Raw genomic sequence first — 18,259 nt, 5'->3', positions numbered from 1 at the left:
GTGAGTCTTCTTGACTTGAATGGTTTAAAATCACATTGAAAGTGTAGTTTGTTATAATAACAAAGGTGGACTCCGGGCACATTTTCGGTAGGAAAATGTTAACCCATACCTAGGCTTGGGAATCCAAAATCTATTCCAATTCTGGAATAGGTTGCTTATGGTCAGGAATCGTCTACTTGTTATAAAATTAAAATTTCGATTCCTCTTATCGATTCTTTTATGCGCATTTTAATGACTTTAAACCATTCAAGCACAAGCAGACTCCTTTTAATTGGCTAAGAAATCAAATACACTGCTGGACGATAACCAACCATTTGTAATCTATAATATTTTTTCTGTGTTTTCCTAATGACAATTTTAGGAATGGCTTATACAAACATAATAAGGCAGAATAGTTTCTATATTGTAATTAGACTTGTGCCGGTATTCGGTAATGCGATATATCATTAATGCATTAACTAAGGTTAGCTAATGAGGTCTTATTGTAAAGTGATACCTATTGGTCTTTATAGTTCTTTTGCACTTTAATCTGTGTAAAACTTTTAACTTTATACATTTTTCTTTATTGCTTTATTGCATTTAAATGTTCAGTTATTTTTGTTATAAGAAAAAAGTTATTAAACCTGTTATACTGTATTATGACAGCACTTTTTTAAAACTAAATTTCAATATCGTGATAATACCGCATACCGTGATATGCGGTATGCGGTATTACCGCATACCGCATGATATAAGCGGTATTATATCATGATATAAGCATTAGCAATTAATCGCAACATGAAAATTTGATACCGGCATATCCCTAAGTGTAATAAATGTTATGTCAATTAGCACTGCATTATTCATATACTATATTTCTTACCTGGAAATGACCTGAAATTACCTTTTTTTAGCTACAGCCATAGCTGGATGCCTTTGTCCATATTAGGGCTTTCCTGCACGTCATAAGTTATTATATATTACTTCTACGAGGCCGTTTTGGACATTCTGCGTGAGAGCGCCCTCCGGCTTCGAGTATGAATGAAACATGCACTGCATGTTCACATCGTCTCATTTTAGATATGAATAAATCGTCTGGTCATACATAGGCTATCTCGTTTCTTCGCCTATGTGCACACACATCCAAAGCACGCACACAGAAAAAGTGATTTAAAATGTATCTGATTGACAGATAAATCATGGTTGATCTATCAGCCAGATGCACGTAAAAATGCATGCGCTCTTATTTCAACGTTGTTGTTAATGTTGAGGTTATTTTAGCTTTGTGCATTTAGTTTAACTACACTGTTAAAGAGGGCGATTTTTACCATTCAACTGAGCTGTGTGCATGTATTTTAGACACTTCTTGCTCCATCCATGCAATAACTGTGTCCTTCTATCAACCGAGTTTCTATTTACTTATACTGCTGTATAATATTAACGGTATGACCAATTTCAGGAGTTGACAAAATTACGGTTTAAAATCACAGCATAGCTCACATTCACTAAAATATTGAAACGCTATGCTGATTCAAAACAACAACGCCGGTGATTTACAGTCAAAGCAAAGTGCAGTTTGAATGCCCCGCCCCCCAGCTGAACTGGAAGTTTTGATTGGTTTTTTATACAGGACAGGAGTCAGACCTGTCTGTTATTGGTTGAAGTGCAGGGCTCCACCACAGAAGTTTGAAAAGTGCCCGTCAAACGCCGGCTCGCTCTGTTTCTCCATCGGCACCTCCTTTGTCTTTTTTTTTTTTTTGTACTTTGTACTTTTGGTGAAAAATAAATGTAGCGAAGTTGAATACTTTAGTTTTATTTTACTCAAGTAAAAGTAAAAGTACCACAATTTAATTCAAGAATCAAATTCAAGAAAGTAGAAAAAATAAAAAAAATGTACTCAAGTACTGTAACGAAAGTATTTGTAATTAGTTACTTTCCACCTCTATTAAAAACTTATTGTATTACTTAATTAAAAGCTCACTGTATTATGTACATTAGAGTATTGTGAGAGAGAGATAGACTGAGCGAGTGTGATTACCTGCATCTGATACAGCATTCATTCTTCAGCTCAATCTCATATTCACAATAAAACATTAGTTTGAATGTCTGCTGAGGAAAGCGTTATCTTTGTCGTACTGTCCTTTCATCTGTTAAGGGTGATTTTTGATGACAGCGCTGTTCACTGCATTTGTTAACTGCGTCTTACAAGCTGTTATTAAAAGTAAAAATAACTTCCGTTTCAGTCTCTTTCAATATAAAAGTCTTAAATGCTGACTCGTAAATAGTGATGGCCGCTTTCGAAGCACTGCTTCGTGAAGCTTCAAAACGTTTACGAATCATTTGTTTTGAAACAGTGGTTCGGAGCGTGTATCAAACTGCCAAAGTCACGTGATTTCAGTAAACGAGGCTTCATTACGTCATAACTGTTTAGAAACGTTTAGAAATTTCAATGGCTTTCCATTGGGGGGGGCGATCTCTGTGAACCAGGGCTTGAAAACGGAAAAAAAATTTCAATCGGTTCACTCCGAGCAGAATCGATATTTTTACGTTTCTGTTCCTGCATTCATTTGTATTATTACCGTTCCGAAACCGGTTCAGGTAGAAGAAATACCAGTTAGTATCATTATTTTTATTTTTTTTTATTTTTTTCCTATATTAATAATAATAATAATAATAATAATAATAATAATAATAATAATAATAATAATAATAATAATAATAATAATAATAATAATAATAATAATAATAATAATAATAATAATAATAATAATAATAATAATAATAATAATAATAATAATAATAATAATAATACGAATCACTCCCCGAGACGACTCGTTCTTCCCGAGTCACATTAAAGATTCGTTCAAAATGAACGAATCGTTCAAGAACGACCCAACACTAATGCTGATGACGTTGCGCTAACGTGTGTCGCAGCCGTCTCAGCCTACGATTCAATAGGTGTCATCATCGTACAGTCTACATGCTTGTCGTACCCAAGTTTAAACGATCCATGTCGCACAGTGTGACAAAGTAATGATCTTATAGGATTGCTAAAATCATGCAGTGTATCCCGGGCTTAAGATGAGTTAACAGCTGAGCGGGCATTTCACTCGTTGGCGTCAGCGTCACATTTGCATAGACCGTACTACTGGAACTCGTGATTGGTTGACAGCAAATTTCAAATATTAAATGGAACTATAAAATTTGATTTAGTTTCTGTTTCTGGTTCTGTTCCTGTCAAAATTTCGTTCGTTTCCGGTTTTCATTTTCGTTCCTTGAACCGGTTCAGAGCCCTGCTGTGAACCAGTGAATCATGCGAGTTCATTGAGATCGCCTCCCAGCGGATATGGTTTTTACCTGATCTCGGATCAGTTTCATCAATTTGTAGCCATTTTTAACAAGACATTTGTGTAAATAAAAGGATGAGAAGTAGTTAATATATCTTTCTGGCCTATATATACAAGGTCTCCATAAAACAAAACAAAACAAGCCCTGCTAATTAATATAAAATATTTTAAAAGCCACATATTATACAGACACTTCATATTTAATGGTATTTTATCATTTTTATGGCATTTAATGTATTATACTTTCAATAAAACATTTGCAATGGGGTTTTAAAATCTGTTTTTATACATGTTTTAGCCTGAGATTTTGTTGCATTTACACACTTTTGACCAGCAGGCGTCATCAACGTGTGATGTTTCGAGCGCTTCGAAACAGTGAATCATTTTGCGAAGCAATTGGTTCAGTTGATTCAAAAAGCTTCAAAAAGGTTCGTTTCTCCCATCACTAGTGGCGATACCAGCCCTGCATCCGAATACTATCCATCCTAAATAGTATGTCGTCTACTATTTCAGGTCGATTTTTGAAGTGTGGATCCGTGCACACTCTAATGGCTAATAATACCCACAATCCAATGCACTTTGACGAATGATTCGGTTGAGAACTACAAGCACGAATAAAAAGTGTAAAAAAGACTACAGACATGGTGGATGAGCGCAACCGACGGTTAAGTAGAGAGGTTTAGATAAAGGGGTTTGAGTTACTAATAATCAACTTTTAACCTGGTAAAATAATATTTAATCTTATCTGTTATATTTCATCTGCAAAAGCAATGTAAACTTTTATAAACATCCGTTTGGTCGTTAACTTTTAAATGCATCACTATGCAAAAAATCTAAGCAGAGTTCTCTGCATGAAGACCCACAGCTCGCAGATCAACGTGCTACTTCTTTTCTCTCAAATACGTTAGGAAGTTAAATGAAATGAAATGTGGAGGATGTTAACTGTGACAAGATGATTGACAGGCTAGTTTACAGTGACAGGATGCGTGTAATTATGCGACAGGCCTACTCTTCTACTGCACACTCAAAAGTGTATTGAGCAGCATTAACTACACAGAGCCGTTGTTCACTGACGAGCTGCGCAAAACCATGTTCATATCCGCGCGATTTTTTGCACAGCTCGTCAGTTTTTTTGCTGCTTGACATTGAAAGTTGGTGTGTCTTATCATATTATTTTAATGTATTATCTTAATTATGAACAAAACACAATTTTTAGTTATTTTAGTTAACTTAATTATAGTGCAAACAGTTTTATCGTTTACTGCACGTTGTTATTCTCCTCGTTATTTACCTATTGATCATGTTCTATTCTGTAATGTTAATAGAAATCATACACTGTCAGAATAAAAAGGTTGCATTTTATGCATGCAACAGCCATTCACTGGCAGTACAAAATATTGCACTAAATCAAAAGTTCAAATGTTACAAATAAGTTAGAATATTAATGTTGTAATACTGGTAGGACTAATATAAAAATGTGATGTTACAAAAAAGTAACAATTTTGAAATACGTTGATGGTTGTATTTTTTTGTATTTGATCTCAGTATTCCTATCAATGTTGTATAAGGTTTTTTTTATGCATAATAGTAACCCTAGAATGTGATCAAACAGTTTAAAATAGCTGAGCTAAGATATATAACAATTTTTATGACTGCAGAAATATGTTAATTCAGTATACACATTATCCCACCGGTTACAATTGTGACTGACCATAAAATAAAATTTTTCACACACTTTTCCAAAAAAAAAAAATTATTGATTATTTCAAAGGGTTACTAATGACACATCATTTGGATATTTTCATGTCTGGGAATAATTTGGGATTAAACGGGTTAAAATGCGTTTTAAACATAAAGTTAAGTGGTTTTCATTACCCATTTTACTCTTAGTAATTTAATAATTTAATACATTTCATAATTTAAAAGTTTGGTGCAGAAGTATCGAATCGGTATCGATATCGACGATACTGCCTTGAAAAATATCGGTATCGTATTGAAAACAAAATAAGGGGTATCGCCCATCCCTAGTTGATAGCCCAAAGAAGGTAACGACACAGCGCTGCGCATGCGCATTCCAGTACGATATGGTTAAGCTACTTCGATCCATAAGTCATTGTGAATCACTTAGACCTACAGAAATATATCACCAGAAAATAAAATTATAGCATTAGTTACAAAAAGTCTTTTATAATTGACGTTTAGTTCGTAGAGCCAAATTACAATTTGAGTTGAATGACTGAACATACCGCCCCCAATAAATGACCTTCAATTTAGGCTGCACGAAATAAGTGATAAAATTCATACTTGCACAAAAAAAATCGCAGTATAATTTGAACAAAATAAGCCAATCAATTAGAAAGGTTGAAATCAATCTGACTCGCATCAATAGATCTTTACGTTCAATTTTAACCTGTAAATAATCGGAGTCACATGGAAGGCAGATAATTAACTCTTCAGGGAAACAAACTCTTGTTGAGGGATTCTACAGACACAGAGCGATAAAAGGTCGTTTTATTTAAAATCCCTCTAAAAGATTATTACTTTTGCGTCGTATTATTTACTTTCAAAATACAACAAAATTAATAATAATGCAAACAATTGTCTAATCTACCTCACGGTAATACGTATTTAAAATGAACACTGAAGTGATCCAGCTTTAAATAGTTCATGATACGAAACACATATGCACATGTGTAAGTTGTAATATGTCAAAATGCGCACCATAAACCTCTGCGTTTTGGGGAGAATCTTCTCTCGCACACCTCACAGATGGGATGGGACTCCACAAAATCCTGCACAAACTGCTCGTATAGGCTACGTGGCAGCATTTGTGTTTAGCGCAATATAGATCGTTACTGAGTATAACCATACACTGACGATGCAAATTAAATAGTGATGAACGCATGCACACATAATAGAGTTTGAACCGCACCTTGCTTCTCTTGACGAGGCACAAATCCAAAAACCATCCTTCTCCTCCTCCTCCTCTTCGGAAGATTGTAGCGATTTCAGCAATGCTTCACTGTCTAAACGGCTTCACATCACCATATCCTTAAAAGTCTTTCCACCCCTGGAGACTATATTTCTTACACGCGTATTCCCTCTATAAGAGCTGCAACTGTCAAAAGGCCAAATCGTGCATGCATCTATATGCACAAGTTTCACTGTGCGGTCTCCAGTAGATCTGCTATGTGTGGAAGGTGTCTAAAACGCACACATAAACAAAGTTATAACGAAACCGACCGCATTGTCAATCCTGTCCTTCACCTCCTGTATTTTTTCGTGATACGCACCCCGCGTTGCGCACTAAAGTTCTTTACCTTTAAATGTCGCCTGCATCCAATCCAGCAGATGTCGCCTTTGCCTCAGTTTTCTTGTAACACAAGTGAGGAAATAACGAGTAGGCCTATATATGCAAGATTTTGCATTTAAAACATTTAATAAGATTATATATATATATATATATATATATATATACAGTATATTATTGTTAGGGTTAGATAAAGATGTTTATATCAGTTTCATGTGTTTAAAATCACAAAAGCCAAAAATCCCATGAAACTGGAAAAACCAAAAGTAGCCTATGCTGTTGCTTCCACGTTTTATCAGGTTCACTATAATTGGCATTTTTATGCATACATATATGTATAGTTTAAATAGTGTTCGGCAAGTGTTCAAAATATGTATTAGTATTTATTATTTTGGTATGCAATTATTCTTTGGTATCTATTACAACAGCTTTCATAATACTTACAATTTCCTTCACAGCTTTTTACAGGTTTTGTCAAAAATAATTCGCTCTGGGTCTCCATTTGACTGATGGCTTTACTGAATTGTCATGTTTTTCTTGGTAGTGCTTTGCTGTGGCTCCCTCTGTGGCACATATAGCAGAAAGATGTCAGTTCTGCACTTGCTCTCAGTGGCTTTGATAGAATTGTTTGAGACTGTTCTTGCCCAGGCACCATTTAAAATAAACTTTCTGCAATACCTGCCAATGGAGAGTGGATTAAAAATATATATTTTATCAAAACATTTTATTGAAAAAATTAGTGTTTTTATTTTAGAAATGTATTGGATATTTGTGAAGAAAAAACTTCAGACTTAGTTTGAAGAGAGGATTTTGGAAACAAAAGAAATAAGACAAGACTGAGTAAATGGTAACTTCTTTCCAGAAAATTATAACAAGATATTATTTTAAATGTAATTTAGGTAACTTTCTTTTCATTTAAAATGTTATTGCATAAAATGTTATGCATAGAATAAAATTTATTTGCATACAATTTTATGCAATGAACAAAGCCTGCTAAAAGCTTGTTGCATAAGGGTCTTATTATATATTTCTCTAGTTCACATTATTTAACAAATAAAAATAGAATTTTTGGATACTTTTGGATAACTGCAAATTTCATTTTCATTATCGGTCTTCTCCAGACACTGGCTATGATTTGAAATACACATATGACCAATTCAGGAGTTTTATACGTATGTTCCTTTAATGTAGCAAAATTGTGTCAAGTTTCAAAACATTCCCAGTGTATTATTCATTGTTGCTACACGAAAAGGCCAGGGATGGGAATATCTCCTCTGAACAGACAGCATGCTAGGGTCTGCTTCTATGGTCCTAAACATTTTGTAACAATGTTGTTAATTAATGCAGAATGAGATGTTAACAGAAAACCTTTATTGATTTTTTTCATTAAACATAGTAAATAAGGTAATTATACTCTTCATGTGTTAATAAATGTACAAAATACAGTTCATGGAGAAATTCTAGCATTAAATAGTACATAGCCACTGTACATCCACCTGTCAAGTTTCCATTCATCTCATCCAGCTCAACACAGTTATCTCCAAGGGTGGAGGTTATACTGCAATATAACCATTCATACTCTCAGTACCATCCTATTATTCCTCTAGTTTCATATACAAAGTACCAGTAAAGGTAACAACAGAGCTACATGTGATTAACAGCACAGCTTCCATAAATATGTACAAAAATATCAACGTCAGAGTCAACATAACAGGCACATCTTAACATACGTGACTTATCCGTGTTAGGTCTTCAGATGTAGCATTCGTAGAAAATGTCCACAGTCTTTGGTTTCACAATAAAGTGTTTTTAGTTCTTTTTATGAAGGAACTTCATTTTATTTCCTGGGGGGGGCGGGATAAATAAATAAATAAAAAACAATACTTACATAAGTACACATGTTTGGAACAATTAAGATTGTTTTGTTTTGTTTTTTGTAAGAAGTCTCACCAAGGCTGCATTTATTTGATTAAAAACACAGAAAAACAGTAATATTGTGAAATATTATTACAATATTATTATATTACAATATTATTACAATTTAAAATAAGTGTTTTCTATCTTAATATGCTTAAAATGTAGTTTATTCCTGTGATGGCAAAGCTGAATTTTCAGCGGCCATTACTTCAGTCTTTAGTGTCACATGATCCTTCAGAAATCATTCTAATATGCTGCTTAATTATTATTGGTTCTCAGTTTTTAAAATATTGAGGTTCTTGTTATCATCAATGTTGAAAAACGTTTTTGCTGCTTAATATTTTGGTGGAAACAAAATTAGGATTCTTCATAAACAGAAAGTTCAAAAGCATTTATTTGAAATAAAAATCTTTTGTAACATTATGGCTTTACTGTCACTTTTTGATCGTCCTTGATGAATAAAAGTATTAATTACTTTCAATCTTACTTAACCCAGACTTTTGAATCTTAGTACATCACCACAGGAATGCATTACATTATAAAATACATAAAAATAGAAACCAGTACTTTTAAATTGCAATAATATTTAACGATATTACTGTTTTTACTTTTTGATCAAATAAATGCAGCATTACTGAGCATAAGAGACTTCAAGAGCATTAAAAAAACATTTTGACTGGTAGTGCATGTGTCACATAACTGGTGTGCTATACTCACCTAAACCCTTCAGAAATTTGTTGACTCCACTCTGTTCTGTGTCTGGTAACTCTTCCAGATACTGTTCCACCCTCTGCTCAAATAGACCTGTTTAAGAAAATAATCAAATTAAATAAACAATAAAAATCAATTCATTACTTAATAACAATAGATCACAGATTAATATTAATAATGCTCATTAGAACAAAAATAATAAATAAATAATAACAAATAAACTTTACACTTCTGTCAAAAGCATTGTTTTTGGTCACCAGCAGGTGGCAGTAAATATCTGACTTTCAGTTGCCTCCCCCCAGTCTCGCCAGACTTGACGGCTGAAGGTCTGGAATCCATGGCAGCTTTCATTGGCCAAAGCCCGCCCATGAGGCCGTTTGACCGACATGTCAAACAACCAATCACAGTTCGTTTCGTTTCAGCGTCACATTTCCGGACGTGGAAATGTCGCTACAATAACAGACCGAATCCATGGCAGCTTTCATTGGCCAAAGCCCGCCCATGAGGCCGTTTGACCGACATGTCAAACAACCAATCACAGTTCGTTCCGTTTCAGCGTCACATTTCCGGATGTGGAAATGTCGCTACAATAACAGACCGACCGGTGTGTAAAACTCTCGGACGTATTTGAAAGATTCTGTGCCGCGAACTTTAAATATTTCACATTCTTTTGAGAATCCAGCGTTTAGTTGATCCTGATAAGCGCTCGTCGTCACAGTAGTAAACACGACGGCTTTCTTCTTTCGTAAGGGTTTGGCGTCACGGCATCTTTGTTTCCAGGTGGAACATTATAGAACGCGACACACACGTCTCCCGGAAATCCTGTATAATTCAACCAATCCGATGACGACTTCGAAACTCCTGAAGTGTTTCCACTTTTGTGTGCCATATGCATCAGACGTTCAGCCAACGGTCCGTGGGCGTGACGTCTGAGGCTGAGACTACCTCCACCCCATCTCATAATTATGCTTGGTGTGGGTTTCAAATGACACTTATAATGAGCCTGAGGCTAATAGGACATGTTTTATGAGAAGGCATTTTCTTTAATTGACCAAGCATGATTTACCTTTGGCCCTACACTTCCTCATCTCCCTATCCTGGATGAATCCAGCAAACATCTGAGACTCCATGAAGACACCCAGGAATCGCCGGATGCTCTTGGAGGCCACTGACTTGCGGAAGGCTTCGCGCTGGAAGTTGCGCTCCCCTCTTTCGCCCTGGGTAAGAAACAGCGAATAGTGGCCAATGGTTTCCAGGAAAAAGCGGATGAAGGCCTCTGATACAACACTGTTCAAAGAGGTGGTGCACTCTGTGAATAAGGGGATATCAGAAACATGCATTATTCAAAATCTTAGAGCAACTAAAACAGCCATTTATATTTTATCAGGCATAAACAAAAATATTAAATCAATCTTTACCAAGATTTACTTCATTTTCATGGTGCATTAAAAAAAGACTAGGAATAGGAAATTAAATACAGTGAAGCCAGATGTTCTGCTTTACAGTCAGAGCATGTTTCATGATGCACAAACATATATGCAGATAGTGAGACCATTGTAAACAGATGGGCAAGGCCACAACGTCAGGCTTTTCACCTTCATCTGATTCGCTGTCGGAGTCTTGATTGATGATGTCGTTCCTCTGTTCGAGAGATTGCTCCAGAGCAGCTTGCAGTTTGCGCGGTAATAGAGAGGCCTCGTCATCCATCTGTATACAGGAAGAGTATGGAGATTAACATTGTAACAACACTCAGTGATTCATAGCATGATACAGCCAGCTTGTTTATATTACGGTTGTTCTCAGATCTTAATGACAACACGACAATTAGCTGCGCTTGAGCCATGGGAGAGTTTGTCAAACTTGTCAAACTGGGGAGACGAACCTGTCTGATGAAGCGGTCCTTTCCAAGATCGACCATTAAAGTCTGAAATGTAAAGAGAAACAGATCTCAATCTGCTGAAACATTAGGTGGCATCATTCGGTTTAATCACACTATATTCAACTGTTTTGGGAGGTTTGTACGTCATTTCCAGAAGATGATCCACAACAGATGGAACCTGACGTCCATTTAAAAATGCAGTGTTAAAAATGACAAGCACCACAATTTGGTGTGCTTCCAGATGTTTTGACTGCAAAGGGTCATCCCTTATGGCCTTTTACAAATGCACTTATGTCCAGAGTGCAATTTGAAAGTAGTACTGAAGACAACTTCTGCCAAATGCACTAAATGGCCAACACTAAGAAAGGGCCAAACTTGTGCCCTGTGGCCAAGCTGGCAGTGTCTTATGGGCAGCTGGGAACAACAACACTCTCCCAGTTGGGAAAGTTTAGAGGAGAGAAAGCAACAGCTTGGCCAGGAATGCTGATCTAGGCTTATGGCTCAACAAGGTTCATACACAAAAAAATGCTCCATTTTCTGGCCATGTTATTATATTAAGTATGCTTCTCACTCATTCCAACAACTTTCTGAACCTGGGAAAATGACTTTAGCCCCATATTCTACTACACAAGGGTTCAATGTTCAGGCAGCTTATTAGAGTAAGAGCAAAACTGAACTGTTAAGGAGAGCTGCCAATGTGACCATATTCACAGGAATTCAAAGTCACGATCAGGGAAACATCTTGCAGAATTATAGCCTCCAAGAGCTAGAAAAAAAATGCTTGAATCTTTGACATAAAGTAAATCTTTGTGGTCGGGAATTTATGTATTTATCCACAGACTGCATGAGTTCTCCCCCCGGATCTAATGCCAGTTTATCAACCCAACCAGTTTAATTTAGGCTGGTACAAAGCCAAGCACATGTTGTACACACTTGGCAAAGTATCCTATTACAACAAACAAGATGGGTGACAACAGCATAGCTGGGAGTTAGTGACAAGAGATATCAAGTACCTCCTCCACAGGTAGTTCCTTGAGCTTTGGCAGTGAGCTGGAGAGAATCCCGACTAGAAAGGGCGTGGGACAGCAGACGATGTCCACCATGGAGGTGGGCAGCACAGGGATGAAGGTGTGCTGCCAGGAGAACGGGTAGAGCAAAGCCACCACCGCATGAACACAGCTGGAAAGAGTACTGTAGGGAAAGAGAAAAGCACACAGTCAATCACCTAGCTTTTACAAAATCTCACCGACCTTCTTAGCAAATCCTGTTCTGGAAAAAGAATATTGAGCCCAGATTTTCCAGTTTATTTTGGCTTTAGCAAGGGGACAATGGAGTCTGAGATTACGAGACACAAGAAAATAGCCAGTGGCATTTAATAGACACCACATAAGTGCTATTCAAATGATCTCCTGTAATATTATTCACATTGTGACAGTGGTATTCAAGATACCAGTTACATAAAGCCCTCTGGAGATAATGATAGCTTGGAGTGGAAAAACACATGATAAAAGGTCATAAGAATCACTGATATGATCATTTTCTTATCTTAACAGGATTGTCACAAATGGTATGGTGTATTATATACTATGCGTTTACATTATACACTACATATTCTGCCATCTAATGTATATATTTTAGAAGGTTAGTGTCATCTCAAAATGGTCCACTTGCTTATTTGGAAATGTTTATTTCACTACACTACTGTTTAAAAGTTTGAGGTTAATACGATTTTTAGAAATTAATACTTTTATTCACCAAGGACGCATTCAATTGACAGTAAAACATTTACAAAGTTACATTTCAAATAAATGCTGTTCTTAGAAAAGTTTTATTCATCAAAAAATCCTAAAAAAATAAAATAAAATAAATATAAATAAAAATATTAAACAACACTGATAATAAGAAATCAGCATATCAGAATGATTTAAGGATCATATGACACTGAAGACTGAAGTAATGGCTGCTGAAAATTTAGCTTTGCCATCACAGGAATAAAAAAATTTTTTTAAATATAAAACAATTATTTTATATTGTAATAATATTTCACAATATTATTGTTTTACTGTATTATCGATTTAAAAATTCAGCCTTGATGAGCATACAAATTCATTCAAAAACATGAAAAAAAAAACTAAACCCAAACTTCTGATTTACAGTGTCCATGAATTTGCTATTTTTAAGGTGAAGGAAAGGACATGATGTGTTGCCACAGCTTTATGCATTCATACATCACAGCTTTCACAATGTAGCAGGAGGGGATAAGCTAAACATGCTAAAGTGTCCAACATTGCAACAGGAAATAATTGGACTTCGATTAATAAACAAACAAAAAACATGTACAGAAATGCACCTAAAACATAAATCTACTGTTTTAGGAAGTAACAAACAGAGGGGAGAAAATACTAATTATCATTACTTTACAGTTGTCAAAACTTTACCAGTAAATCACTAGTAATGTTCCAACAAAAAGAGTCAAATGTTCCCACAAGACAATCATCAAGTCAGTCTGGTTTTCTGTGTGGCTTGTATTCAGATGGTTTATCAGCCACATTACCTACTGTATGTGGAGCAGGCTGCATGTCCGTCTTATCTTCAGGGTGAAATGGTAAAGATGATATTGTGATGGGCTACCACAATGTAACCACACACACGCTCGTTCTCATTCAAATGTTGCAGCTAAGGCTAAATGCAAAGTCACAAATAGCACAGCAGCCTTCTCACGGTCCCCGGCGTGTTGATAGTGGCTAACCCTCCTTTCTCTTGTTCTCATCTCTTTTTGTCCCATCCACCACATGGGCCCACATATACAGAGGCCGAGAAAATAAACCACTGGAAACACACCAACTCCAGCCATGAATTAGAAAGGATCAGGACTGAACCCATAGATAAAATCTGGTATGCTGACAGGAAACTAAACATAATTGCAGCTCCAATAGGGGTTATGCGCAACAGACTTCTGTATTCTGTTAACCGGGTCTCGTCGCTTCCGGTTCAAGCGTTTTGCATATGCTTAGTTAAATATGAAGCAGTTTTACTCAAGATGCCTTCAAAGTAGATACCAATGATGATCATAACCAATGTCCATCACATATGCGGACTGATATCTAAAAGTTTTTTTTATTTTTATTCTTTTCACATTTAGATATAAAAATTGAATCAAATGTCAGCAATAAAAACAGCTAGCTAGTTTAACTGATTATCTTAAAAGTCCATAGATATCGCTATTATTTAATACGGCTGTTAACACGTTCTCCGACAAGCGGAAGCAATGAGACCTGTTTTCCGGGTTTGGTCAGGTGACGTTCGACATATACCCTATACTGCTCATTTGTGTTGTTAGGAACGAAACAAATGCCTAAGGAAGCCCGTTTTCACCACAGAATGAAGAAATAATAAAGGTAACTGCAACTTTTTGTCTCACAAGTCAGACTTTATTCTTGCAATTATGAGTTTATATCTCACTACCCAGACTTTTTCTCGCAACTTTGAGGAAAAAAAACCGAGTCAGAATTGTGAGAGAATTCTGACTTTCTCGCAAATGCAAGTTTATATCTCACAATTGTGACTTCTTAGAATTCTAAGTTTATATCTCTGTTAATATGTCTCAATTCTGAGTTCAAATATTGCAATTCTGCCTTTTCTTTGAGAGAAAAAAGGTCTGAACTGTGATATATAAACTGAGGGGTTACCTTTACCTCAGTAAAGTCGCAGTTACCTTTTCTTTATATTTATATCTGTGGTGGAATTGCGAGATGTGAACTAAGAATTCTGAGGAGGAAAATACACTTTTTTTTTTTCAGAATTCAGAGAAATAACGTCAGAATTGTGAGATACAAACCCAGAATTCTTAATTTACATTCCGCAATTCTAACTTTTTTCCTCAATATTACAAGAAACAAAGTCCAAATTGTGAGATGAAAAAGTTGCAATTACCTTTTTTTATTGTTTTATCCTGTAGCAGAAACAGGCTTCCACAAATGCCCCCTTTTATTATACATTAAAAAAATACTAATTTTAATATATTAGCTCCAGGTCTCAAAACAATTTGCATATCCACAAATTAGCACATGCAATTAGTAGTTAGCATTTTTAATCAAATCAAAATATTAAATTTCATGGCCTGTGCTTAAAACACTTTAGGTGGTGTCTGGATGTTTGTGTGTGTGAGAGATTCTGCATCCTGCATTCTGGCGTGCTCACACTGGGAACAGAGATAGACAGATTATAAAAACCTAGCCACAGGCGAGACAGGCAGATTCTGATAGCTGATACCTGGAATGCCAGCACTGAGGCCTTAGAGGCAAGTACTCATGGGAAAAGTTGAAGACGGAAATTTAGACCAGTCCAAACACCACTCTATGCTGCCCGTATCCTCCAGGAGCCAAACAACACAGATAGAGAGTTGAGTTGAAAACTGCTGCTAGCTATTGTAATTGACTCCTATCTGGACTGTCATACAGAGCTGGTATGCACACAAACACAAAGTCATATTAAACACACTCAACCAACTGAAATATCCTTTACACACTGCATCCTTTATCTGACAGAACAAAAAGACGTAACAGCAATTATATTGTATATTTTATCATAAGAAGATAAATCATAAGATGATAAATCACCTTCCTCAAAGATTTAAAAGATTCTATATAAAAATTGAATTTTCAATTCTCTAAAAAACAGCAACATTTTAAACAAAATTCTAATGAATTAGAAATCAAACTGTCATTTTCACACTAAAAAAACCCAAGCAGGGTTAACACACCATTGTTGTTACTGTTAACTAAAACTACAACTATTAAAAAATCGTTTTCGTTAACTGAAATAAAGTTGAAATAAAAACATTACATAAAAATCTTTAACTTCGAAATGTTGCATTGGCAATTAACTGAAATTAAAACTGAAGCATTACAATATTTGAACTAAAAATAAATTACATCTAAATAGAAATGAAGCTTAAAAAACTAAATCTAATAAAAGCGACTAAAGCAACCTAACAAAATTGCTTACAAAATGTAATCTAAAATTTAAAATGAAAACTGAAATTCAATTCATTCAAAATATTAATAAATACTATAGTATTCAAATGCTATTAAAATAACACACTGATCCAGCAGAACCCAACAGCTGCTGGAATTTGATGTTTGTTGCGAGCAACGTGAGCTAGCCTTAAAAAGAAGAATTTGCAACAGAAGCAGCTTAAGGGTGAAAATTCAAGATCCTAATCGGAGCAAAAATACATATGCTTTCATTTAACCAGCCAAACTGAACTGGACAGATTCTCAATATTACTGCATATTTCAAAAATAATGGGAATGTTGGATGGCTGGCTTTTGGAAAAAGAGCTCAGAGAGTAATTTTATATATTGAATGAGAGCTTCTGCATGTTTAACCAGTGGTGGCATGCGGTATGTGGATGTAAGAGCAATAACACAAAGTTTATGTGAAATGTGATGTTCCCACCTTTATGCAATATACTGAAACATATCACTGTGATGATAATAAAAGAAGAAAAGGAGAAAAAATAAGAAAACTTTTCAATCTTCATGTTTCTTGGCTTGTTTACTACAGAAACTAGCTGCACAAAAGTCGCTGGCCAACTTGGCAATACTGTATTCCATTTGCCTAAAGGCCTTCCGTCTCCTTTTCTTGTCATCTTGTCTGGGACACAAAACATTTTCCCACCTGCCTTTCTGTGCTCTGATTCAACAACAACAGTCACTTACTACAGGAAGACATCTACAGCTAGACCAAAATTTGCACACACAATGTACCCAAGAAAAGGAAGTCATTCAGAAATGACAAAACCAGGCAACACATTGGAGAGTTTAACTCCTTCCTGTTTTTTTATAATCACACAAAATGCATATCATTGTACAGAAATTTCAGTAGCAGCAATTTCAATACAACGTTTAAAAATTAATGTATTATTGCGGATACTTCAACGTAATATTGGGTGATGTATTTACTTCATTAACAATCATAGCTGCTCTACCCCCCACAGGAACTCACTCGGCAGCCTGATTGAATATCAGTGTCTGGTTTGGGAAGAGGAGCTCCCTAGACAATCACAAAGTTAATGGAAAAGTTTATGATTCGAGAACAATTACTTTCTGTGCCACAAGAAATAGGATGGTTTAAGCTTCAGAAAGTGGCTATACAGAGTGGAAAGGGTTAAAGCAAACAAGGAAAATCCCAAGGAAAGCATTGCCTAACATGGAGTGAGTGTTCTTTCTGCCAGATTCTGAGCAGCCGATATATGTTACAGGCTACAGGAGAATACATCATACACTGTTGGCAGACATTTTTTGGAAATGGATTGCAGTGGTCTTTCCCAAGAGAGCCGCAGCAATGTCCTTGATGTGGGAGAAAGGAGACTTTTCTACCTTAGTCTAGTGCTGCCCATAATCCACCAAAGGTTGCTGGGCAACACAGCTAGGCCTGGACTAAATCCCATCAATCCACCTATCCTGTTTTGAACAGAACCAAGCCTCGCAATGTCAATACTTGGCTTAACAGCATAATATGTTGTAACTAGAGCTCTATCTATTATGATAATGGGTGTGATTCAAACCCATTCACAAAGAGTGGGTTTTGAAAAGCGTACTTTGAGCAACTACATAGCACATACTACTTTTGTTCTCTGATTCAAAAACAATATGTTTTACTATTCTGAGTCAAATATTATCAAGTTTGTGAACTACACCATTGGTGTACCATGTGGGAAGAAGCAGAGGGCAAAGGAAAGGTTTCAACACAAGCTAGGTCAATAACACTAAGTACGTTCACATGAGTTAAAAATCGAGCAAGCACATAATGCAGAGACCAACTGTTGTCTGATTAACGCACTGGTTCTCAACCTTTTTGACTTGAAGGCCCCCTATTTCCACCAGTATTTCTGCTATAATAATGACAAATCTGTTTGTTTTTATTTTTTTATATATATATATATATATATATATATAAACAGAAACTGTGGAACAGAAACAAAAAAAATATTTAAGGAGTATAAATAAGAAAAAAATCTTGATTTTATGTATTTTTTAGCGTTTTATGTTAGATTATTTTAATAATAATAACAATAATCTAAATGTTAATTGTACTCATACACAATATATT

General features: G+C 35.6%; 2 protein-coding genes across 4 annotated transcripts in view; both read right to left on the bottom strand.

The window, feature by feature from the left end:
- The window catches only part of LOC107700605 (tripartite motif-containing protein 66-like), a 25,775-nt gene extending 19,148 nt beyond the window's left edge, over window positions 1-6,627 (bottom strand). For both annotated transcript variants that reach the window (XM_016502327.1, XM_016502329.1), the window contains exon 1: window positions 6,259-6,627. The gene's annotated coding sequence lies outside the window, so the exon portion shown is untranslated. The remainder of the gene's footprint in view (window positions 1-6,258) is intronic.
- A 1,151-nt stretch (window positions 6,628-7,778) lies between these two features.
- LOC107700604 (suppression of tumorigenicity 5 protein-like) overlaps window positions 7,779-18,259 on the bottom strand; it is a 52,803-nt gene continuing 42,322 nt past the window's right edge. For both annotated transcript variants that reach the window (XM_016502326.1, XM_016502325.1), the window contains exons 15-20: window positions 12,157-12,334; window positions 11,147-11,188; window positions 10,860-10,971; window positions 10,331-10,573; window positions 9,271-9,357; window positions 7,779-8,480 (exon numbers count right to left, since the gene is read on the bottom strand). In XM_016502326.1, coding sequence (XP_016357812.1) covers window positions 8,446-8,480; window positions 9,271-9,357; window positions 10,331-10,573; window positions 10,860-10,971; window positions 11,147-11,188; window positions 12,157-12,334 — 697 coding nt within the window. In that variant the 3' untranslated portion in view covers window positions 7,779-8,445. The remainder of the gene's footprint in view (window positions 8,481-9,270; window positions 9,358-10,330; window positions 10,574-10,859; window positions 10,972-11,146; window positions 11,189-12,156; window positions 12,335-18,259) is intronic.

Source organism: Sinocyclocheilus anshuiensis, unplaced genomic scaffold (assembly GCF_001515605.1).
Source record: "Sinocyclocheilus anshuiensis isolate Anshui unplaced genomic scaffold, SAMN03320099.WGS_v1.1 scaffold1099, whole genome shotgun sequence".
Classification (NCBI taxonomy): Eukaryota; Metazoa; Chordata; class Actinopteri; order Cypriniformes; family Cyprinidae; genus Sinocyclocheilus; species Sinocyclocheilus anshuiensis.
This window is presented reverse-complemented; position numbering and strand designations above follow the sequence as displayed.